The sequence below is a fragment of the Rhineura floridana genome, chromosome 3 (genome assembly GCF_030035675.1).
Source record: "Rhineura floridana isolate rRhiFlo1 chromosome 3, rRhiFlo1.hap2, whole genome shotgun sequence".
Lineage (NCBI taxonomy): Eukaryota > Metazoa > Chordata > Lepidosauria > Squamata > Rhineuridae > Rhineura > Rhineura floridana.
In genome coordinates this window covers 188676297-188701285 of record NC_084482.1, presented here as the reverse complement: position 1 = coordinate 188701285, position 24989 = coordinate 188676297, and the positions used below count along the sequence as shown (strand labels likewise).

General features: G+C 47.0%; 1 protein-coding gene across 1 annotated transcript in view; it reads left to right on the top strand.

Annotated features, from left to right (window-relative positions):
* Nucleotides 1-18592, top strand: part of LOC133380802 (sodium- and chloride-dependent creatine transporter 1-like) — a 33802-nt gene extending 15210 nt beyond the window's left edge. The window contains exons 3-14 of the mRNA XM_061618839.1: nucleotides 3213-3344; nucleotides 4440-4704; nucleotides 5086-5218; nucleotides 7104-7238; nucleotides 7426-7529; nucleotides 9659-9783; nucleotides 10458-10570; nucleotides 11993-12130; nucleotides 14040-14142; nucleotides 14362-14462; nucleotides 15366-15536; nucleotides 17720-18592. Coding sequence (XP_061474823.1) covers nucleotides 3213-3344; nucleotides 4440-4704; nucleotides 5086-5218; nucleotides 7104-7238; nucleotides 7426-7529; nucleotides 9659-9783; nucleotides 10458-10570; nucleotides 11993-12130; nucleotides 14040-14142; nucleotides 14362-14462; nucleotides 15366-15536; nucleotides 17720-17866 — 1667 coding nt within the window. The 3' untranslated portion in view covers nucleotides 17867-18592. The remainder of the gene's footprint in view (nucleotides 1-3212; nucleotides 3345-4439; nucleotides 4705-5085; nucleotides 5219-7103; nucleotides 7239-7425; nucleotides 7530-9658; nucleotides 9784-10457; nucleotides 10571-11992; nucleotides 12131-14039; nucleotides 14143-14361; nucleotides 14463-15365; nucleotides 15537-17719) is intronic.
* The last annotated feature ends 6397 nt before the right edge of the window (nucleotides 18593-24989 follow it).

The window sequence follows — 24989 nt, the reverse complement described above, 5'->3', positions numbered from 1 at the left end:
CCTTCCCCCCTTTTATCTTGTCCGTCTAAAACCCTGGGCTCCTCTCTACTCTCCTTCACCCCCACTCCTAATTCCCCCCTTTACTCCTGATCCCTCCTCCCGATTCCCCTATCTACAAACAAGAACTACCTCTTATCTATCACCAAACACTGTGCCTTACCCCTAAACTTGAGGTGTGGCTGCACTTGTGGTTGCACAACTGTGCTAATCCACCTGTTTAATTTTTCGAAAATAAAACTAAAATGCTCTTCTGTGACCTTGGGCCAGTCACTGCCTCTCATCCTCAGAGGAAAGCAATGATAAACCACCTCTGAAGACCGCTTACCATGAAAACCCTCTTCATAGGGTCACCATAAGTCGGAATCGACTTGAAGGCAGTACATTTCCATTTTCAGGGCATTATTTAATAACATGAAACTGATTTGCCACAGAAAGAAAATACAGGTGCTAAATAGGAGAAAAAAGAAAAATAGAGCAAAAAGTGGGCAATCTGATCTATTACCTCATAGATCATCTGCATAGAACAGGAGACCCTCTCAGCCCCAATCTGTATGATTAATCACAAAACTAATGCCCTGTCTTCCCTCTCGCGTTCCCCCTCAACCTGCCAGTGGAGCTTCCCAATTAGTAACCAAGATCTCGCCATTTGTGTGATGACTGCTTCATGATTTCATCCTCTGTGTCATTGACTCTTGCCTCAGCATCTCCTGTTGAGCAAGTCTCTCAGGTTGCTTGTGGCATAGAATTGTTGGGGGAGGAGGAGCTTCTCCCTGCCTTTTGTCCTGCTGTTCTTTATATGGTTTCTTCCTCCTCACCACTTCCCAGTTGTCTCTGTCACCAACTAACTCCACTTTGTCATTGTGTTCATCTCCTTCCCCTACCCGTGTCCCCTCCGGCTGTTCAAGGCACAGAATTTTTAAAAGCTTAGTGACCTTCACAGCTGTTGTTTCTGTATATGTTGTTCCCTTATAAGGAACAATCAACTTAATGGGGAAGCCCCAGTCGTAGTTCAGACCAATTATTTGCAGTGCTGATGTATATGGTTTTACTTTCCTCCTGCTTTGCAAGGTTTATGCTGCTAGATCCTGTAGTGCTAGGATCACAGCAGCTTTGAATTTCAATACACCCACATCCCTTAGGTGAGGGAGCAGCTCTTCTTTCTCAGAGTATTTGGTAAAGCATACTATTATATCCCTCAGTCCATCCTTCTTCCTTGGATCCAGTGCTCTCCAGGTCTTCCTCAGACAGTTAAAAGTCTGGGAGTAGGGGTGCCAGCCATTTTATAAGAAACATCTTACTATTTCCCTGTCCCACCTCTTCTTCCAAATCGCAAAAATGAAGGTTGGACCATCTATTCCTGTTCTCCAGCTCTTGCAGCTTAAGTTTTGCTTCTAGATGTGCTTTCTTAAATTTCTCAACGGTGTCCTCTTGCACCATCAGTCTCTCTTCCACTGGCAATGTTTTGGTTTCAACTGCGCCTAGTCTGGTTTTAATTTCTCCCAGCTTATCTTCTAATATTTCCATCCAACTGGCCATCAATTCCTGTTTGAAAGAGCAGAGTTGACCGATAATCTCAGCAGTTGGGCTTGAGGTCTCCATCGCTCCCTCCATTTGTGCACCCGTAGAAGTCTTGGTAGAAGCAGATCCATATTTGCCTCCCATGGGGCCATTCTGTCCAGAGTGGGCCTCAAAGCCACTTTCCTTCCTGTCACTTTAAAATAAAGCTGAAGACCCAAATCTTCACTCCTTTGCACTCCTGACAGCATTCCCCAACTGGGGCAAATAAGGATGAAACTGAGTCTTTTTCTAGGGCAAAATTTTCAAAAGGGGCTGAGGAGCTCCCACCCTACGCTGCCATTTTGCAGGCATCCAAGTCCTGCCCCCTTATATTGTATTACTCTTTCAGTTTTATGGAATGCAAAATATATACAATAAAAATAAAATAAAGAAAAGAAGCAACAAAAATACAATTAAAAACCATACAGCACAGAGCATTACCGTGGCAATTCAACAGACAGAAAAAAATCATTTAAGTGGTCTGCCAAGATCCTCAGCAATTTTGAAGGGGTCCCTGGAGAAAAAAGGTTGGGAACCGCTGAGCTAGATGGACCAGTGGTCTGAGTCGGTATCAGGCAGCTCCTACATGTGCAAGAACCCACTGCATAAGGGAACAGGAACTAGGGGTCAACGATCTCACCCCATCCTGAACAGAAGATGCCCAGGCCTTGCACAGCAGCCAAGGAGTATTTGCCCTCCCCTCATGCTGGTAGCCCAGTCAATCCTTCTTATGAAATACAGAGTGGTGTGAAAGAGGTGGGTTAAATAGAATGAGGCGGAATTTTAACGTGGGTTCATTATATGCAGACCGTTATTTCTACAACAGCTTTCATCAGCCTGGTGCACATGCTGGCTGGGGCTGATGGGAGTTGTAGTGCAAAACATCTGGAGGGCACCAAATTGGCAAAGGCTGTTCTAAAAAACAAGAAGAGAGAAAGTGGGGGAAATGCTCACGATCCGACTCGTTCAGCGTCCACGTTCCTCCTTGCATCCGTATGAAACTGCTGAGCCATGCTAGCTTCTTTTATTTGCTTGGCTCATTTAATGGGTCTCTCTGTCTCTCTCCACTGTTCTGTACAATATATGCTCAAATCAGCTTACCAAAAATAAACTCTCTAAAAATATCTTAACATTGAACCAATTTAAAACAAGAAAAAGAGACACAGTTTATATACCATTAAATTTATAGTAGCACCGAGTAAAAGGTTAATTCAAAACATAGCAGACGATTAAGGCTGCAATCCTAACCGTGTCTTCTAAGAAGTAAGCCCTCATGGGACTTACTCCCAGGTAAGTGAGGTTAGGTTAGGATTGCAGCCTAAGACATTGAAATCTTGCTTAAACACAAAAAGGGAGTGAGGCTGACAGATCTCTCCTAGGAGGGCTTCCAGCATTTTAGGTCACACCATGCATTTTAAACACATGGCTTTCCCCAATGAATCCTGGGAGCTCTAGCTTACCCCTCACAGAGCTATAATTCCCAGCACCCTTAACAAACTATAGTTCCCAAGATTCTTGGGTGGAAGCCATGTGCTTTAAATGTATGGTGTATGGTTCAGAGGTGACATTCGAGCTACCACTGAAGAGGCCCCATCTCTCATACCCATCCACAGCGCTTCCTACAGCGACAGGGCTGACTCCCATTTTCTGTGCAGGTGTCTTCCTGATCCCTTATCTGCTAATCGTCTTTGTTGGGGGGATCCCCGTCTTCTTCCTGGAGGTGGCCCTGGGACAGTTTATGAAGCAAGGTGGGATCTCTGCCTGGAACATCGCCCCCCTCTTCAAAGGTAAAGGCTACAGTAGGACTCCTCAGGAACTCAGGGCAGTGTGCCCTGCTTGGAATGTGGACCACATAAGCTAGTCTTAGGAGTCACAGGAGCTACTGCAAGTAAGGACATATTCCATGTCAGGTGTGAGGAATCTTTGGCCCTCTAGATGCTGCTGAACTACAGTTCCCATCAACAAACATGGCCAATGGCCAGGGTTTATAGGAGTTGTAGTTCAGCAACATCTGGAGACCCAAAGGTTCCCCCACACCTGGTTTAGGCTTTTGAGAGCCCTTGGCCAAGATATCTGCAGTGGGGCCCCTCCCATGAGTTTCAGTGGAGGTGGGGCTTCAATATATTCTTGCAAAACTGGCAAACAGATGCTTAATTTGTATATAATGCATAGGCTATAGAATTCAGGTTATCGGTGCAGATTCCCCTCCCTCTTCCCCAGTCAAGTATGTATAGCCTTGGCTAGCTCAAACTGGAGATGTTCATGAAAGAAAGAAGTGGCATGGGACAGGGCTCAGGCCTGGTCTAGACCTGCAGCACAATGAGTTTGTTGTATGTTGACGGGCTAGAATGGACTGAGGGGAAGGGCCGTGGCAGAGCATCTGCTTTGCATGCAGAAGGTCCCCGGTTCAATCCCTAACATCTCCAAGTAGGGCTGGAAATGTGCCCTGTCTGGAAATCCTGGAAAGCTGCTGCCAGTCAGTGTAGAAAATATTGGGCTAGATGGAGCAGTGGTCTGACTTGGTATCAGACAGCTTCCTATGTACCATAGGCTGTCAGGTTGGTGCTTCCTCCCCCCCCATGTTAAAAAAAACACGGGAAAGGAAGCCTACCTGGGAGAAAAGTTGAAGATGGTTGGCTTCCTGCTGTGCTCATTTTCTATTTGCAGGGAGGGTTTGTTTTTTTAAAACATTCAGAATATGAACTATCACCTGGAATTTAAGCTGGTAGAAACTGCTCTACCATAACAAGGCTCTGCCACTTCATTCCCACCGCATGAACAGGCCAGCTCTTAGCGTGACGTACACAATGTGCTCCCCCCCCCCCCGAAAACCTACCTCAGCTTTCCTCTGAACCAGTCTCTCGCCATCTCTTTCTCTCTAGGCCTGGGCTTGGCCTCCATGGTCATTGTCTTCTTCTGTAATTCTTACTACATCATGATCCTCGTCTGGGGCCTCTTCTACCTGGTGCACTCGCTGACAGAAACTCTGCCGTGGGCCACCTGCGGCCATGCCTGGAACACCCCCCAGTGCACCGAGCTCTTTGGTCTGGGCGGCTGTGGCAACAACATCACCACCAACAGCAGCAGCACTGGCAGAAACTGCAGCAACCTGGCTGACAAGCGCTCTCCCATCATTGAGTTCTGGGAGTGAGTGGTGCTAGTTCCCAGATGAATGCCTGGGGGTGGGGGGAGGGAAGAGTTCCTGAAAGCCCCAGGCTGGGGGTGAGAAGGAATGTTGGGAGGCGGAAAAGTGTGGGAGAGGAATGGTTTAGACAGGGACATGTTGGTACCCTTTAATGGTACCCCAAAATCTGTCACCAGAGGTGGAGTGCTCCATTTAGTTTATTTAAAGTATTTATAAACCACTTAATACTTTAAAAATTGCGAAGCAGTGCCTAACAGGAGGGCCAGTCCTGGATAAGGGTAGAGAAAAAGGGCATGAATTCTCCTGAAGGGATTTTTCTTCTCCCGCTTCTCAACTTGCAGCGCCTGCTAATTTCCCTCTCTGCTGCCTTACCTACATCTTAGGAACAAGGTGCTGCGGATTTCAGGGGATCTGGGTGAACCAGGAGAGCTCCGCTGGCAGCTGATCCTCTGCCTGCTCACAACTTGGGTCATTGTCTATTTCTGCATCTGGAAGGGGGTCAAGTCGACTGGAAAGGTAATGGATGTTCCTTCAGGGATGTGTGTCTGTTCTGCAGGAAAAGCTTAAGAGGAAGTATAATATTCTGTTGTGCCATCATCAGGGCAGGACTTTGGGACAGACACCCAAGACTCCATTCAGCAGGAGGGGTCCCAAATGCAGCAGGCCTACCATGAAGAAAGTCATATCATCTACAGCAGGGATGGGGAGCTGAATGTGGCCTCCAGACCTCTCTGTCTGGCCCTCAGGACCCTCACCAGCCCTGATCTGTGCTCTCCTTGAGAGCTTTTTCCTGGCTGGAGTATGTTCTTGAAAAGTGATACCGCCTCTTGCTTGCTGGATGGATGGAGGGTTGTGTGTAGAAACCTTGGACTTTTGCATGGCTAGAATGTAGCCCAGTGCTGTCCACATCCGTTGCCCCACCCACTTTTCACTCTGGCCCCACCCACCCCTGGCATGTAGCCCCCTGAAGGTTCCCCATGAGGCAATGTGGACCTCAAGCTGAAAAAGATTCCCTGCCCCTGATCTAAAGAACACCCTTTCCCCCACTGTAAGACTCAAGCCTCAAATCACCTAAATGCTCCACTGAGTGTATGTCGGCAGTCATAACAGATTGCAGGATATGGTCCCTGATGAGGGACCCATCAGCATCTGAATGCTGACATTTGCTGTTTGTAGTTCAGCAACTAGAAAAGCTTCCAATCTCATGGGGTTTGATATAAAATCTGAGAACACACTGGCCCTATGGGCTTCTGATGTAGGCTACATGCATATAAGAATTTTCCGACAGTGGATGTACCACCAGTGTTTACGGGGAGCCCCCCCACAACCACACATGACACCAGTTAGTAGCAGTCATTATACAATTACTGTGGTCAATGGGAAAGTGTGACACAGCCATGGTAAGAAAATATCACCACCGTTATGTACAAGCAAATGCAGCTGGCATATTTCTTTCGTTTACTCCATTGGAAGCATGCTCACAACCAGTGAAAGAGGCAGGGGGGAATCATGGGCACTGGTTCATTATACAATGGGCTCCTTTGGGAGGAAGGGTGGGACATAAATGTAATAAGAAAATAAATTATAATTGCTGGCATTTGATTGTGTGCATTGGATTGTAGAAAAGAGAGAGGGTCTCGATGGGGCTTCTAATGGCCATTGGCTGGGATTGTTTCATTCAGCCCCTATCTCCAGTCTTTTTTAATGTCCTTTAATCTCTGTTTGTCTATGTTTTAACACTGGGGTCCCCAACTTGGCACCTGTGAGCACCACAACATTCTCAGGCACCTGCCTTGGAATCCACCAAACCTTCCTACCCTTCACAATGTTTAATTTTTTTAAATTTTGAGCTTTGGCGTTTTTTGTTGTTTTGGGGAGACCTGTCTGTTCTCAGGAGCAGAAGCTAAGGAATTTTTGTTTTCTTTGTTTTGGGGCACATGTGTTTTGCTTATTTGGGGGGAGGGGTGTGGGGGAGAGGGGTGTGAGTATTTCTAGTTCTTGTGTTAAATGGATATTTTGCATTACCCAGGAGAGTTGCTTAGACTTCCAAGTGTGCCTCTGGGCCAAAAAGGTTAGAGGTTCCTGCTTTAACATGAGCCCCATCCTCCTTCTTACAGTCCAGGCATTGGAGACTGGTGACTCCGATGTCAGTGGGGCAGTGAATCCACTCCAGGCTTTAGTCCAAACTTTGCAAAAAACTCCTTGGACATTTCTTTGGAAGTTCTGACTAAAATCCGGAGCTCATTTCGCTGCCCCAGTGACACTGGAGCCACCAGTTTCCACTGCGTCCAGGCATCCACATCTTGTGACCTACCAAGCTGAATGCAACCAATCAGCACCCATGTGTGACAGGCCACCGATATGGTGCTGGCAGTGTTCTAACCCTAGCCTTGCTTGGCAGGTGGTCTACTTCACTGCCCTCTTCCCCTACGTGGTTCTTATCTTGCTGCTGTTACATGGGGTGACGTTACCTGGTGCACTTGATGGGATCATCTACTACTTGAAACCTGACTGGACCAAGCTTGCTGTTGCTCAGGTAAGAGTTGGGGTGGCGCTAACAGAGAGAGGGGTATGGAAGGTTTCAACTGGGGAAATGAATGGGGGATTATGAGGCCTTTTCATCTAACCACCACTGCCCTCTGGTGGCCTGGCCACGCCATGCACACAGAGTTCTGCCCCCCCACTTGGTGGGGTTTATACCACGGCTGTTCCCCTCATCCCAGGTATGGATTGATGCTGGTACCCAGATCTTCTTCTCATATGCTATCGGGCTGGGAGCCCTGACCGCACTTGGCAGCTACAACCGCTTCCACAACAACTGCTACAGGTGAGGCCCTACCCTCTATACGGGTAATCTTGAGATCTGCATGGCTTTCAGTCCCAAAGTGTGGAATCTGCTGGCTTTGTCTGCATCCTGAGAGAGAGAGACTGCTTTTTAATTATATTCTTGGAAACAGTGTTTATTTCTGGTTTTGTGATGGTTAAGAAAAAAACTCAAAATGCTACAAGGACATTTTGAAATTCTGGCTTCTATAACCAGCCCCCACCTTGCCCATCAGGTCCTGATCTCCTATTCCCCCCAACACCCCCCCATCCCACAGCCTGCATGTCATCTTTCAAGACATTTATTTCTAGCTCTTGTGTGTGTTTTGCCACCCGGACTCCTTCTGGGAAGAAGAGCGGGATTGAAATTTGATAAATAAATAAATAGTATTCCACACAGGTAAGGAATTTTGTGCAACACAGAGAATTCAGCTGTCTGATAATCTCCATTCTCTTTCTCCCTTCTTTTAAAAAGCAAGTTTCTAGCCCTTACCGCTAGATGACTAAAAATGTGTGGCAAATGCCTGGTGAAATCTCAAAAGCTCTGTGTGAGTGAGTGAGTGAGTGAGTGAGTGAGTGAGTGAGTGAGTGAGTGAGTGAGTGGTGGAAGGTGAATGAATTATGCAAAACATGAATGTATGCTATGCTTAATTTTATCATTTATATGGGTAACAGAATTCAACTTTTCTTGGTGCAGATTTTGGGTTATGTTAGTATACAAGTCCGGGTTTGTGATTTTTTTTTAAGTGCAGAATATACACAGATCTGTATATTGATACCAGATAACTTTTCTCTTTTCCATACATCAGATGTATGCCCTTTACATGTGTGGCCTGCCAGTTGCCTCCACAGATGGCTAACTCCATCTAATTTGCTGCTAACATAGCCGAAAGCTGCAAAAAACAGCAACAACAAACCCTGGCATGCTCTACAGTCAACTGCCAGGTAGTAGGAAATGGCAGGAAACAAACCTTATACCCACTGCCTATCACCACCTGTGACCCTTGGGACCAAAATCATCTCTACATCATGCCCTACATCATCTCAGTTCCCACCTTCCACACTTACCCAGAGGTCCAAATTCTGTAATCTGAATAAAATAAGCAAATCAATTATTTAAATGTTTGCACAGCAGCATTTGAGAAAGTGCGTGGAGTTGGGGAGAGTTAACTGTGGGGGGTGGGGGAGAGATAAAAGCTCCCACTCATACCCCATCATACCTTTGATACAACACTGCCCCAAAATGTTCTTTAACGCAATGTCGAAAGGACAGGATTGTTGAACTTCAGGACAGAGTTTCCTTCCAGCAGGAGGCTTGAAAGTGCCTGTACTGTGTGTTCCAGCTGCGTGCTGCCACCCTGAGCACATCATCTTACCCAGGGGTGTAGTCGTGCAGGGTCTTAGGGGGTCTTAGACTCTTTACTTTTTTGGGAGCAGGGTCCCTATGTCTTCAGTGCCCTACAATCCAATCAGCTTGAAAGGGGAATGTATTAGCCACTGTGAAGAATCTTCTACCATGCTTCCTTATCCTTTCCTGATGACAGGAGCCAATCAGAGTGAAAGGAGGTGAGTCAAACACTGAGAAGACTCTTCTCAGTGCTAACACTCTCCTCTTTCATGCTTATTGGTTCCTAGGCATTAACAAGGATCTCATTGTCAACCCCACAGCAAAAAAGCGGGGAGGGCTGTGATTAACATGAAGGGACCCTGCACTTCTGAATTTACCACTGTACTACTGATCTTACCTATGTTGCAGCAGCAACAACAAAATCCTTAATAGCAACCCCTCAAATCTTACCATCCAAAGCTGGCCAGTCCTGGTTTGAGGCCCAGAACCTGTTCTTAGTGCTGAGATTCAGTCCCAGAACATGTGACAGACTACATTTGAAGATGTGCAAAGTGTGTTTCGTTCATGACAGCCGCACATCTGAGGTCATTAGAGGGAAGGTCTTCCAGCTCAAAAGGGAAATGATTTCCAGGCAGGCTGGAGTCCTGGGCACCTCTCCCTTTACCCAAGCATGATAGCCCTTTGCTCCTGGCTAGGGGTAAGGGAGGTGGGCTGAGAGGACACTGGACATCAGCTGGTCCTACAGGAGGGCTTGTGGCTATTGACTTGCCTTATCCTCCCTACAGGGATGCCTACATCTTGGCTGTGATCAACAGTTCAACCAGCTTCTTTGCTGGCTTTGTGGTGTTTTCCGTACTGGGTTTTATGGCATCGGAGCAAGGTGTGGACATCTCCCAGGTGGCAGAGTCAGGTGAGTGCCAGCTGTGGGGATTTCCTCTGATTCCTGCTTTATCAGTGAAATCTCCCTTTCCCTATACAAGGCAGGCTCTTTGGAGTGTCTCGCATGGGTGAAAATAGCTCCAGGTAGGGCTAGGAAAAGCTCCCGCCTGAAATCCTGGAGACAGTGCTGAGCTAGATGGACCGATGGTCTAACTCAGCACAAGGCAGCATTTATTTATTTATTTATCAACATTTATATACCACTTAAAGTATATGAAGACTTCTAAGTGCTTTACAAAAAGCTTCCTGTGCCAAAGGGCCTAAGCTCAATGACATCTCCATTTGAAAAGATCATAGCTAGGAAAGAACTTTGCCCAGACCTTGAGAAACGGCAGCCAATCAGAGTAGAAAGGACATGACTGTGAGGACCAATGTCCTGTCCTCATATGTCCCAGGCTATGGTCTGAAGGTACATGAGGCCAGCTCCCTGCTGAAGCTAAGCAGGTTCAGGCCTGGTCGGTGCCTGGATGGGAGACTGCCTGGGAACCATAGGTAAGCCGCCTTGGGTTCTATCATGAAAAGAAAGGTGGGGTATAAATGTAGTAAATAAATAATAATAAATATGCTCAGCTAAGGCAGCGGCTTAGACCCTTGGGAGAATTCTCTGCAGCCATCATCCCTCTTAAGTCACATTGTCTCTTACAGGTCCAGGCCTGGCCTTCATTGCCTACCCCAAAGCTGTGACTCTGATGCCACTCTCCCCACTCTGGGCTACACTATTTTTCTTCATGCTTCTTGTCCTGGGGCTGGACAGCCAGGTAGCCACTCATGTGGGGTAGGAAAGGGTGTATGGGGCCGGGTGGGTTAGAAATAGTGTTTAGGAAACATGGAAACAATTGCTTCTCTGCTTTTATCAGCATCTTCATTTGCATAAATCAGTGGGTGATTTTTTTTCATTTCTTGAGTATAAGTGTTGTGATTTGCTAACAAAGCTGCAGATTGGAAGATGCTGTTAAAAGCACGGTAAGAGGAGGTTTTTAAGAAGTTGGCAACCGTAAGTGAGAGTGTGTGCCATCCAAATCAAGGACAATGGGGAGGAGGTTACAATGGCGTGATGGAAATGGGAGGGCAATGCTGTGCCACACTGAATGAGCACTCGCTAAAGTCGGCCTGAATGCAAATGGACATCCTGCATTTGCTAGGGTTGTAAGGGTACTGCTGAGCATGAGCAGAGTGTCCTGTTCTTCTCTCTAAAAAGAGATCATAGTGCACTCTACTTCTGGCCAGCTGTTCTTCTCCCCCCAAAAGACACCCCTACTCACGCGACCTGGATCCAACTAGAACCAAACTAGATGATACATTAAACAGGCGAATTACGTTGGTCAGATACAAAAGAGGATCAGAAACTCCTGCACCTTTAATAGTTAGGTAGAAGAGAGGATTTCATCAGGTGCTTCTTGCATGACAAGCAACCCCTGTTGAAGTTTATTTATTATTTATTTATTTATTTGTTTCATTTATAAACCGCCCATAGCGAGTGGCTCTCTGGGCGGTGTACAAAAAAGTTCCCTCTTCTACATCACTATGTATCTGGCCAACCCAGCAAGAATGCATCTAATGTGTGTTTTGCAAAGGGGGGGGGGAGTGCTGCAGGTTTTGATTGGAATGCATATATTTGACATACCATCTAGTTTGGCTCTAAGCTCTTGGCAGCTGAAAGCTACCCAAATCAAATAAAAGTGACTGAGGGCTCTGTATTAGCACCACCAGCCCCTATATAACTTGGCAATGTAGTCGCTTTGCTTAGGCAGAAGGTGTGCCAAGGGCCAGAGCTTTCCAGCATCAGGCTTGGGCATTCCCATGTCATTCTTTTTTCAGTTGCATTAAGCCAAGGGCAAGGATCCTTCTTCAACCTGAGGGCCACATTCCCTTCTGGGCAACTTCCCAAGGGCCACGTGCCAGTAGTGGGCAGGGCCAGAGGGAAATGTTAATGTTACCTTTGTACAGTAGGCTAGTTTCTAGGCACACCCCTCTCTATCAAGAATCAATCAAGAAGCATTATCAGAGTTCACTGGCACATGGTGGCCTGGGAAGAGTTCCAAAGGCCAGACAGAGAGGCCTGGAGGGCCACATTTGGCCCACCACGGACCTGAAGATCTACACCCCTGCATTAAGGAGTGTGTAGCCCAGCATCTCATACCAAGTTCACCCCCCCCTCATATCTTATTTCTTCCCGTCAGTTTGTGGGAGTGGAGGGTTTCATCACTGGCATCCTCGACCTGTTTCCGCAGCCAGCAGCAGGCTCACCCCGGAGAGAGATCACTGCTGCAATCTGCTGCCTAGTCTGCTGTATCATCGACCTCTCCATGGTGACTCAGGTGAAGACAATGTGTGAGAGAAACAACATCCCTTTCTGTAAAATGGACACTATATTGGATTGCCTTTGGAGGGATGAACTAGTGCAGAATGCATAAGAACATAACATAAGAGCAGCCCTTAAGCTGGATCAGGCCAGTGGCCCATCTAGTCCAGCATCCTGTTCTCACACTGGCCAACCAGTTGCCTGTGGGAAGTTTGCAAGCCAGCGCTGATCACAGGAGTACTCACCCCTTCGGCAGATTCCAGCAATTGGTACACCATCCGTGGAGGCAGACCATCGCCATCCTGGCTAGTAGCCATTGATAGCCTCATCCTCCATGAATTTGTCTAGTCCTCTTTTAAAGTCATCCAAGTTGGTGGCCATTGCTGCCTCTCGTGGGAAGGAATTCCACCTTCTGAGTTGGGTCTGCCACCAGGAACATGTGACACCAGTGCTGCACTCGCTTCTTACATCCTCCTGGGCACGCAATTCAAGTTCCTAGTTAGTAACAATAACATAAAATTGTAGTCAGTTAAAAATGTCTCTTCCCACTGCCGCCTGGTTAATAAACCGTAGCCTTCATACTGTATGTCTGCCCAAAGAAAAAAGGCTTAATGCTGCATGTCAGATATGCTCTAGCTAGGACTCTGGTGACCCTCCAGGGGAAGGGAGTTCTAGGGGGCGGCTGCTGAGGTTGCCTCCTTCCTTGTATCCCCTCAACCTGTCAAAAGGAAACATCCGTGCATCAGGTTCCAACATCAAAGCGGCCTGGAGAAGCAGGCACTGCAGCCAGTAGTGGTTAGGATTATTTCCATTCCTTGGCAAGGCCCGTCTTAAGCAGCCAGGGCTCCAGTAGGAGGGTGATCATTGTGTGTCATGTATACATCAGGGAAGGCTGATCCATTTGGGCACATGGGGCAGAGCCCCACCAAGGTCATTTTGCTCTCAGGCAGCCACCCCCTATCTGCCTTCTTTTTACACCCAGTCCAGGAGCTGGCATTGGCTATCAGAATCCTCCTCCTTCGTCCCCCTTGTCAAACCCAGCAGGGAGGAGGATGGGGACAAAACAAGAATTAGTTGGCTCTGCCTGTGATTGGCTCTGGCTTTACCTACTGTTGGTCCACCTGCCTTCTGCCCCACCAGCCCCAATGGGCACCAGCCACGACTGGTATACATGCATATTAAGCCACTCTAGGCATAAAAGACATTCACAACATTCTGGCACAATCTGGTATGACCTAGAAATGGAACCCAGGATGGGACTGTGGAGGCTTGAAGCTAACCTCCACCCCAATGAAAGTGCACCTCCTGTACGCTGAGGTCATCGATGGAGGCTCTCCTCTTGGCGCCACCACCATCTGAGGTAAGGTGGGCGGTGACTGGGGCGCCTTTGGAGCTCCTTTCCTAGAGAAGGTGCGTCAACTTGGTTATCCTTTCTGGGTCAGATACAGACCTTTTTTTATTCACCCAAACTTTAAAAACATTTGAGTTGTTTTTATTCTTTTCAAAACTGCTGTTTTTATTGTTTGATTTGTGACTCTGTTTATGTTGCATTGTGTGTTAATTGTTGCTATATGTTTTGTCAACCACCCTGGGACTCTGTGCTGAAGGGCAGTAAAGAAATTCCTAGATAAACAAGTACAATATAAGCGAATAATTTCTGTTCGCTCCTATGATAAAAAGGGAACTGCTGTACTTAGGACACACTGTTTGCAACAAGAAAAGAAACAGGGATCCGGTGGGAGGAGTGTGTGGATGCACTGTGTGATACATTGTCCGCATGGGGCCACATGCTTATGCATGTACACGCCACAAATCTCCATAGCCCATTCATCATAATGGCTGGCATTTCTCTACTTGTGATAATAAATAACTTTTACCATGTGTGCATCTGGTAACTGGTTCTTTTCCTGTGCCATGTGACCTAGGGCGGGATGTACGTCTTTCAGCTCTTTGACAATTATTCAGCCAGTGGAATCACGCTTCTGTGGCAGGCCTTCTGGGAGTGTGTGGTGATTGCCTGGGTCTATGGTAAGTGGCAAGGGACGCTGAGGACAGGAGATTTAAGGGAAAGTGGAAACATTCCTTCCATGCTCAGTCCTCTCCTTGAGTCTTGCTTTGTCCCCTGATACTGTCAGAGATCTGGGTACTGTACTGTGATTAGGGCTGTGTCCTCAAGTGCCCTTTTCAGGTTGGTGGGGGAAGGATTGTCTGGCTTGAGGTTCAAATGTGATTTGCTGTTCTCTGAAGGAGCCGACCGCTTCATGGATGACGTTGCCCGCATGATTGGCTACCGGCCTCTACCCTACATGAAATGGTGCTGGTCACTCATTACCCCAGTGGTGTGTGTGGTGAGTTGACAGAGGTGGGGTGAAGGGAGAAGGGCCCTTTCCAAACTTGGGTAACTCAGACTGGATTTGCATACAGAGGTTTAACTGGTAGCCAGATTTTTAAACTGACTTGACTGTATGTGAGCAGCCCTGCACTGTTTTTTAAAGATTATTTCATTCCTAGGCAGTAGAAACTTCTGATTTGCATATATTTAAATAGTACAATACATACTAAGGGATACTGGTCATTTTTGCCTTTCCCCTGCCCTGTTCAAAATATCTCTGTCCAACCACATTCAAATGGAAGGATGGCCTGTAGTTGAAGAATCAAACTAGACAAGACAAGAAATTACTTCTGTCTTCACCCTGAGTTTGTATAAGATGCATTTAAAGCACTATCATGCCATTTCAAACAGTCATGGCTTCCCCCAAAGAATCCTGGGAACTGTAGTTGGCTAAGGGTGCAGAAGGAGACCCCTCTTCCCCTCACAGAGCCACTATTGCCAGAGTGGTTTAACCATCATTCTGTTTTCCCAAGGAACTCTGGGAATGATAGCTCTGAGAGGGTAATAGCGGTCTCCTAACAACTCTCAGCACCCTTAGCAAACTACAGTTCCCAGGATTCTTTAGGAGAAGCTATGGCTGTTTAAAGTGGTATGATTCTGCTTTAAATGTATGGTGCAGATGGGGCCATAGTTATTCCAGGGGCGGGGAAATAACTGCAGACTTATTTCATTCCCCGCAGCTCTCCTGATAGCCTGTTCTCAATTGTAGCCAGGTTGTATTGCTATTTGAAAAGGTGTTTTGTGAACACAAGGGAACCAAAGATTTGGGACTGAATTTGTCTGTCTCTATGTCCCCCAAGGCTAAAAAATGATCTCTGCTATTTCCTCCCTCCCGTCCCCTCCCTGCCTTCATAACTAGGGCATCTTCCTGTTCCATGTGGTGAACTACCAGCCACTGACTTACAACAAGACCTACATCTACCCATGGTGGGGTGAGGCTATTGGCTGGGCTCTGGCCCTTGCCTCCATGCTGTGCATCCCCTGCACGGTTGCTTACAAGCTTCTGCGAAGCAAGGGCTCTTTGCAACAGGTGAGTATCAGCCTATCATCTCTGCCTAACACCCAGGGACCAGTCCCACCCATTTGGATGGAGTTGCTACTGGCAAGCTGAGCCTGCCAAATGTCCATCCAGGGCTCCTGAAGATGGTACAGTTCACTTTGGACCCACCTAAATGGTGCTGATCACACACTGCTATGAGGCTACAATGGTGCTGTAACATCCATACCATATATTTAAAACAACATTATACCACTTTAACTGTTATGGCTTTCCCCAAAGAATCATGGGAAGTGTAGTTTGTTGAGGGTACTGGTAACTGTAGCTCTGTGACAAACAGACAAGATTCTTTGGGGGAAACCACGATTGCTAAATTGATATATGTGTGCTTTAAATGTATGATGTAGATGCTTACTCCAGCATGGTTCCCCTTCCCTCCCAACATGTGGTTAGTCAGTGCCCTTGGAGTAACTCTGTGGAACCTACACAGCACAGCCTTGACTCTTGCAAGGTGCCCGGCTATGAGTAGGGCCAGCCCTCTTGTTTTACAGATGAGACATGCACCTGGGATGCTGGGCCTCCTGTGCACACTGTGCAGCCAGCTATTAGGCCCAGCCATGACCATTGCACTGAGTTCCAGGCTGCCTGGCCAGCCATGGTGCTAGATCTGGGGAAGAGAGAGGCTTGTTGGAGTTGCCTAGCATCCTTAGGACATGATCTCCAGTCACCCACATGAAGTTTAGAAGTGGTTTCTGCAGTTGCTAAGCAACTGTGATATACTTCCAACCAGTGGTGTAAGGCTTTAATAATTGATTATTAATATTATTTCAAGAGATGGATTGACTCCATAAAGGAAGCCACAGACCTGAACTTACAAGATCTGAACAGGGTGGTTTACAACGGATGCTGCTGATTCATAGGGTCGCCATAAGTCGTAATCGACTTGAAGTCACATAACAATGACGACATTATTTATTTAATTTATATCCCAGAATATGGAAAAGGTGCAAGCACAGACTGGACAGGCAGGTGCCAAGGGGTGAGGTTATGACTATTGGATCCTGTTCAAGCTACTCAGGAATCTAGGGTTTGCCCTGCCTGTGACTCAATTTCAGTACCATTCTCAGCTATAGAATCACAGCAAGAATCTTGAGGGAAGCTTTCCCCATTGGTACAGCTTCCACTTCTCTCGACACTGCCACAGTATATATAAAGCTGTTCACAGTTCCTCCAGATTGAATCTGGGGCTTATTCTACTGGCAAAAAAAAGGGGGGGGTGTCTCTGAGTATAACAGGAGAAGTGGGAAGGCCTTTTTCTTTCATGGTTCCCCATTTTTGGAACCCCCTCCCTAGAGATGCTCACTTGGCTCACTCTCTGACACTTTTTAGAAAAGTTGTAAAGACCTAACCATTTAGGAGGTCTTTGGGTCCCCAGAGGGGCGCTTATTTATTTATTTGTGCATTTAAGAGATTTCTAGGCAATCCTTAGGTAAAACTCTGAGGGCAGCGTACAGTAAAATGATAAACAGTGAGTGGCTTCCAACTAATGTATTCTGCCAGCACAAGGATTTCTGCTTGCCCAAAAGAACTTTCCTCCCCCTCCTCTCCTCTCCCCTTGGACACCCATCTGTCCTCCCCAGATCTGTTCTGGAGAATTAAGAGAAGACGTGGGGGAAATGCCACTGTGGAAGCAGAAATACATATACAAAAGTCACATGAAAGCATAAAGCGCAGAACAAAATCACCACAGAAGTAGTAGAACTTGGCGGAGACGCAAAACCCATTGTTAAAACCGGCTTGTCCTGCATGTTCTTGTTCTTGTGAACCGCCCAGAGAGCTTCGGCTATGGGGCGGTCTATAAGTTTAATGAAATAAAAAAAAAATGCCTAAACAGATGCTGGACAGATTAAGCAACATCTTCACATGTCATAGAATAGTCGATTTGGAAGGGGCCTATAAGGCCAGATCGTCACCAGATGGACGTTGGTTGCTTGGTTTTGGTGTAACTGTTCATTTGGCCTTGGTTGATTATTTTAATGTTTAGACTTAAAAAAAAATAACTTCATTGTACTGATGGTTAATTGACTTAAGCCACTTCCAAGAACCCAACTGGGCTAGTTTTAAGGGAGACAGTAAATTTGCTGTAATTAAATAAAGAATGAACAAACTTCTGCAGCCCTTGCTCATTGATGCCACTGCCTCATTTCCCCCCCCAGCGCTGGCAATTGCTGACCACCCCTGTCTGGGGCCACCACCACCTGGAATACATGACACCTGAAGCGGAGACAAAGCTGCTGCCACCACCAGACAGTCTCGCTGCAGCTCCTCTGGAGAAGGCTACGCTTTTTGAGACTGTGATTTAATTTCTCCTACCCCTCTCCCTGTAGCAATAGTATGAGACACCAAGTTCAGTTGGGGAGGAGAGTGGCAGTATTGGGCTTGAGTCTCAGTCCCTTGCACAGTCAGGATCAGAAGGCAAGAGATCAATAAAGACACATGCACATATCCTGCTTTTGGTGGCAGTGGCCGCCACAAGCTTCCTCTGCTGCTTTGGCGGCAGCACCACTCACCACCCCTCTACCGGGGTCCTGGACACGCCTCAGCAGTGGACGGGCGATGGTACTTTTGAATGAGAGCTAAGCCCAGCTCCCATCCATGGTGGTCAGCCGCCATCTTGTTACCTATGCAGAGTATAGGTCTATGGGCTTGGACATTACATTTTGCGTAACTTAAAACAGCATGTGTCCACCACAGATGGGAGCTGAGTTTGGCTCTCATTCAAAAGCAGCTCACACACCCTGCCTGCAGCTTAAACGCATCCAGGGGCCTGGTGGGGAAAGCAGTGCATAGCAATGTGGTTGGGCTGGTGACAGGCCCTTGGCCAATGCCTGGCCTGACCGACTGCTATCACCAGGCCTGCCTGCTCACCTTCTGGTTGTGTGCCCTTATGTACCTTAGGAGGCCATCTTCAGTGAGGTGCATGGGATTGATGGAAAAGCTCTGAATGATGGCGTTGGGTGGCTCCATGTCAGCGGGGCATTAGAATCTGCTCCAGGTTTTAGTCCAAACTTTCTAGGACATGTCCAAGGTGAAGCATTTTGGACAGGTCCTTGAACGTTCAAACTAAAATCCAGAGCGGATTCCACTGCCCCACTGACATGGAGCCACCAGCCACAACTGGCTCTGAATCAGGTTCGGTTGATCTGACGCTGTAAGATGGAGGTGCTACTAGCAGCAGTGAGAGGGGACAAGTGCACACGCCCACCCCAGCACACAGAGACTTCCAACCTTCCTCTGAATGACAAAGGCTAACCTTCTCTCCCCCAAGATAATCTCGTCAATTGTTTCAGTATTAGCATTCAAACCTCAGACAAGGGCATTAACTCCCTCATGCCAGACAGGCAGCTCATTCCCGGCTGTCGCAGAAACTGGGACCAGCTCCATCCCAGGTTCCAGGGTTTGTTAACATCCCCAGTACAGCAAAAGCTCCAGTAGATCTCTTCACTAAACCAACACTGCTTTATAAACCTGCTGGACTCTGCCTTCTGTAGGAGTGCTTCTAACGCTTAGGGAAACAAGCTGTTGGGCTACTCCTTCAGTCTGTTATATATCCCAAACCCCAATCTGATTTTAGCTGGTTAAAGTGGACTAATGACATCCTGTTCCTCAGTTTCTAATCCCCCCCCCACTCTTCAAAAAAGCAGAAAAAAGACCATCCTGTTTCCAGCACTCTGTGGCCTAGTCTCTCTGTACCCTATTCCTCAGCTCATTCCCAAAAATCATGTCCCTTCCACAATTCCATTTACAGTTGCACTTAAGATCTTGATCATGTAGCAGTTGCCTTTTAATGTCCTGGACAGCATTTCTTGTCCCTGTCATTATAAATGTACCAGTCATCCTCTGCTGCCTTCCCTCCCTGGAGAAAGATTTCTACCATCCGTATTCATTTGTGGCTCTTATCAGTGGCTTCTTGGGACTGAGGGCACCCCAATCACATGTCACACCCCTGGCTGAGGATGAAATTCCCACATCTTCCTCTCACTGGAGAGGGAAATGTAACTTTTATCTTTTACTGAGGCCTCTTGGGCCCTGTCAAAAACACTGAGGGGAACGGAGAGAGGTGTGTGTGTGTGTGTGTGTGTCTCCTTAAACAAGCTGGTTGTCAGCTGCTGCCTTCTCCCTTCACAAATAAGCATGGGGGAAACTCTTAGGATGTATTCAGTGCTAGATCTACTCAGAGTAGACCCACTGAAGTTAATGAACATGACTAACATACATTTGTTAATTTCAGTGGGTCTCCTCTAAGTAGGACTTAGTTGAATACAACCCACAGGAAGTAACATATGTCACACACCTTAATAGAGCTGACACTTGTAGCTTTAACATCTGCCTGGCAGGCGGGCATTCAACAGAAGTTGCCTTTTCTAGCTGGAGGTGCCACGGTGGGGCCCACCACAATGATAAATTCTAGAGCGGTAACCATGGCTCATCTGCTGCAGCAAAAAGAAACCAGCAAAGAATCTGGTGGCACCTTAAAGTCTGACAAATTTATTGTGACCATGAAAAAGCTCAAAATCGCAGTAAAATTCTATCATCACTTTCCTTGTCACAAAAAGACTGACCTTTTGGGAAAGTAGACATCCCAATCAACCATATTTGCACAGCCTGATTTTGCTGATACGTGACTGAATCCCACCCAAAAAATAACAACAGTCTGGAAGCGCCCGTGGTCGTTCGTGAGGAGAAAGGCTTCACTTACTGAATTTCTTTCTGTAGTATAGCTGTTGTGAGAGAAAGAAGTGGCAGCCCTTCTTCCTGTCCAGATGTGTTAAAGCCCCCTCTCCACCTCCCTCACACTGTAGCCTCCAGCCAGGCGGCTACAATCCTTGAGTGTATGTATTTGTACTATATGAGTGTTTGTGCCAAATTGGGCCAAGCCCATTTTCCTCTACACACCAATCTGTAATCACTACCACCACCCTGTGCTGCTCCCCAGCCTCATTCTCAGCTCGTTTTTTGCAATCACCTACCCAATGTGGTACAGATCCAACCTCTGACAATAAATAAATATGGGAGAGATTCTGTCTGTGTCAATAGCATCTTTGTCAAAGCTGCCTCATCTCTTGGCAGGGGAGATTAGCTCATGTGGGCAAATGGGGCACTGCCCCACCAACCTCAGTCTGCTCTCAGCCAGCCCCCACCAGCCTACCTTCTTACTTACAACCAGTCTGGGCGGGGGTGGGTAGGGCACAGCCTGTCAGCTTTCTCCTTCCTAGTCTCAGTGCTGCCCTGGATGGGGACAAAAATAGAATTGGTTGTCTCTGCCAGTGCAATGGCTTTGGCTCCACCTACTGGTGGTCTCCCTGTCTGCCACCCTACCAGTCCCACTGGGCATTAGCCACCACTGCCTCTAGTGTCTTTAGGCCATCTTACTAGCTTCCCCTAATAGCAGGGATGGGGAACATGTGGCCCTCCAGATGTTACTGGACTACAGCTCCCATCCTCCCAGAACTTTGGCTGTACAGGCTGCAGCTGATGGAAGTCTTAGTCCAATGACACATGGTGCGTCAGATGTTCACCATCTGTAATTTATAAAACGGACCAGCCGTGCTTTGATTTGCATCTTGAAGGCCACCTTCTGTTTCACATGGCTGCTGTTCCCAGTGACCCAGTTCTAGATGACAAATTTCATTATGATACTGCACAGACACGGATAGTGGGGGCGGGGGTTAGCAGAGGGGCAGAGAGCTGTGTGGCCTGACATTTTTTATGTGCTACTTCCCTCCCCTCATTGCATTTGTGCAATACCATTAACAAACAAGACAGCAATGATTTCATTGCTAGTGGCTTACTGTGTGCAGCAGAGAAAACCGCAGGGCAGGTTTGGGGAACCTTTGCAGCCCTCCAGATGACAGCGGACACCCCAACTCCCATCCAGCCCTAGGCAGCACAGCCAACGGTCAGGGATGATGGGAACTGTTGCCCTTTTTTTTTACTTGGTACTACTGTTGTGTTTTATTTTGGAAACTTCAAAAGAAAACAACTCAAAGGGAATTGTTACACAACATCTGGAGGACCACTGGTTTTCCTTCCCTGCTGGAAGGCAGTGCCTCTGAAACTTTTGCTCAACTTGGGGACCCTCTTTAAAAGTTTGTGTTTCCATCCCAGAAGGCACAGTAACATGGTGAAGCCAGCACCATCCATTTGTTTGGCAGATAAGAGTGGGAGACTGTGAAGATGCGTGAATTCCACTGCTGCCCTCAAGAATCTGTGGATTGGGGTGAAAAAAATCAGAGGAGGCTGGTCCATAAGGACAGATGGCACTGCCTTTCTTATTTTACACCAGTCCAGGGGGCGGCCTTGGCTGTCAGCTTCCTCTTCCTCCTGAGTCTCAGCAATTATCTATAAAACAGTTAAAAACAAGTAATTAAACACATTTTAAAAACAAAACACAATCAGACTATAAATAAATAACTAAATAAAACACACCAACATCTACGTGTCTGGATAGGCTTGCCTACACAAAGTTTTAAGCAGGCGCCAAAAGGAATACAGCAAAGGCTCCTGCCTGATGTCAGTAGGCAGGGAGTTCCAAAGAGTAGGTTCTGCCACACTAAAATAACCATTTCTTACAGGGGAGATCACCAGACAGCATGGACAAGTGAGGCCAGGCTATCCTAGTCAAGGTACAGCTGTAGCTAGTGCATCAGCCTAAGCTGGACATAAGCCTTTTAGCCACAGAACCCACTTGAGACTCTAGTGGAATCCAGGAGTACTGCGAGACTATGAATCTGTTCCTTCAGAGGGAGTGTAACGCCTCCCAGGACAGGTTGTACACTTAATTCCCGGGCACCAGAACTACCCACCCATTGCACTTCCACCTTATCAGGATTCAGCCTTAGTTTATTGGCCCCAATCCAGTCCATTACTGCCTCCAGACATCTGTCCAACACTTTCACAGCCTCTCCTGATTCTGATGGAATGAAAAGACAGCTGTGTGTCGGAAGCATACTGATGACCCTGTGCTCCAAATCCCTCGATGATGTTTCATCCAGATGTTAAATAGCCTAGGGACAGGATGGACCCTTACGGGATCCCCACAGCCCCAAAGCCAAATCATGTAGTACTACTTTCTGGTAGAGGCCTTCCAGGTAAGAGCAGAACCACTGTAATACAGTACTTCCATCTCCCACCTCCTTCAGTTACTCCATAAGGATGCAAAAGTCAATGGTGTTAAAAGCCATTGAGAGGTCAAGAACCAACAAGGTCACACTCCTCCTGTCTCCTGATAAAGGACATCATTCAGGGCGACCAAGGCTGTATTGGTCTGAAACCAGATTGGAATAGATCTAGATAGCCTACCTCCCCATGCATGCCTGCAGGTGGCTGACCACTACCTTCTTGATCACCTTACCCAGGAAGGGAATATTAGAGACCAGATGGTAGTTTTCTGAAACCTCTGGATCCATGGAGGACCTCTTCAAGATGGGCCACACCACCACCTCTTTGAAGGTGGTGGGCATAACTTCCTCCTGTAGTGAGGCGTTGACCACTCCCTGGACTCCCCTCCTACTAGATTTACCAGCCACGATGGACAGAGGTTGGGAAGGTACTGTAATTGGCCTCACTACAGCAAATATCATGTCCAGTTTTAAAAGGGGGAGATGGGACAGGAGATCCAGGGATTAGCACAAAAGAACCAGGGCTCAGGTCACCTGTCGTCATCCCCAACTATATCCCGGGGAGAAATGGGGGAATACTTTGAAAGAGAAAGAGACCTTCAGTAGAATTAGAGTAACAAAGCACATTTAAAGCAAATGGAATTCCCCCCAAAAAATCCTGGGAACTGTACTTTGTTAAGGGAGCTAGGAAGTTGTAGCTCTACAAGGGGTAAACTGCAATTCCCAGGATTCTTTGGGGGAAGCCATGCGCTTTAAATGTATGGTGTGGGTATGACTGCTAGCAGGGTCGTAACACGAAACAGTTTGCCAAGTTGGCAATGCTTTTGCCTGGACTGGCAATCTGGGCCAGGTGTTGGAAAGCTGAGCTAGGCAAGCCAGTAGAAAATTGGCTAAGGGGCAAGAAGATTTTTGAATTATTTGAGTGGCAATTTGAGACAGGAGTGAGGGCTGTGAGCCCAGAGTTATTGATATAACTCAGAGTGCTATGTGACCTACTTGGGAGGAGAGATTTCCTCCCCCTCCAATCTTTGCATTCTGGTGGCAGAAGTACTGTCCCTTTGCTCACACAGACAGAGGGCCCCTCCTGACATCCTTTTCATTGTGCATTCATGATTGTTTCTGCTTGTGATGATATCGGCGCAGTTATACTCAATCCTTATTTCAACTCTTTGCATCTGCAGAAGTTTTGGGGCAGACATAGTGCTTCGTTTCCAGTTGGTGCATGTCCCATTACTTCCCACTGAAATCCTGTAATCCTTCATACCACAAATGTTTTTTTTGGGGGGGGGTTGTCCCATATTCGCTGCACTATACAGCAAGTGTCCCTCCAGATGGCAATAATGGGATACATTGGGGAATCATCAAAGAACAACTCATAAAGCAGAATGATGTGTGGACGGTCCAATATAGATCCACCACTGATGTACTATTATTGCATCAACAAATACACCTGCAAAAACAAACAGAAACCCAGTCTCTGGAGGGGCCCAGACAGCTCTGTACCCAGCCTTCAAAATACTGCTGTCATAGAGCACAAGGTGGCAGCAGAAACACTGCATCCAAGCCTGTAGAATATTATTCTATACGATTTCAGCCTTCCTCAGCAGGCAATGCTAGCAGATTTCTCCTGGCAGCATTTCTTGGGAATCCAGGGGCACATTGAGTTGCCATGAACAGGAGAAGTAGCAGCTGTTGCTGCAACATCTTCTGCTCCCTTCTCTCTCCCCGCCCCCCCCATAGGCTTTAGTATCACAACCTTCCTCAAATCTTTATGAAAGGATGGGGCAATCCTTGGCGTCAGGCACTGCAACCATTCCCAGCATTTTAAGTGTTTTGTGTTGCATTCCCTCCCCTCCACCCTTTACAGGCTACTTCTGTGCCACAATGAAACACTATTAGTGTCTACTTGCAGCTGTGAGCAAACTTATTTCCTTATTAGCTGAACCAGGTTCCCAAGTGAGATTAACTATGGACCACAACTGGGAAATAGTCCGATCCCCTGCTCTATTTCAGGCTGATTTTATTTATTTATTAATTTAAACGAAGTTACACTTCAAGATTGATGACGAAGGCTATCCCTAATAGGTAAGTCTTTCTTCCATGGTCAAAGAAAGGGTTTAGAAAGGTGTTAGAGAGTCCTTTTTTTCATTGGTGTAGGTTTATAGAGTCATGCCATAAAGCACAGAAATTACCTGTGCCCAGACGTGTAGTCATCTAGGGTCTTGGGGTGTGTGTCTTAGACCCCTTATTTTTTGGGGAGCACGTCCCAATGTCTCCAGCATCCTATGGGCCAATCAGCATGAAA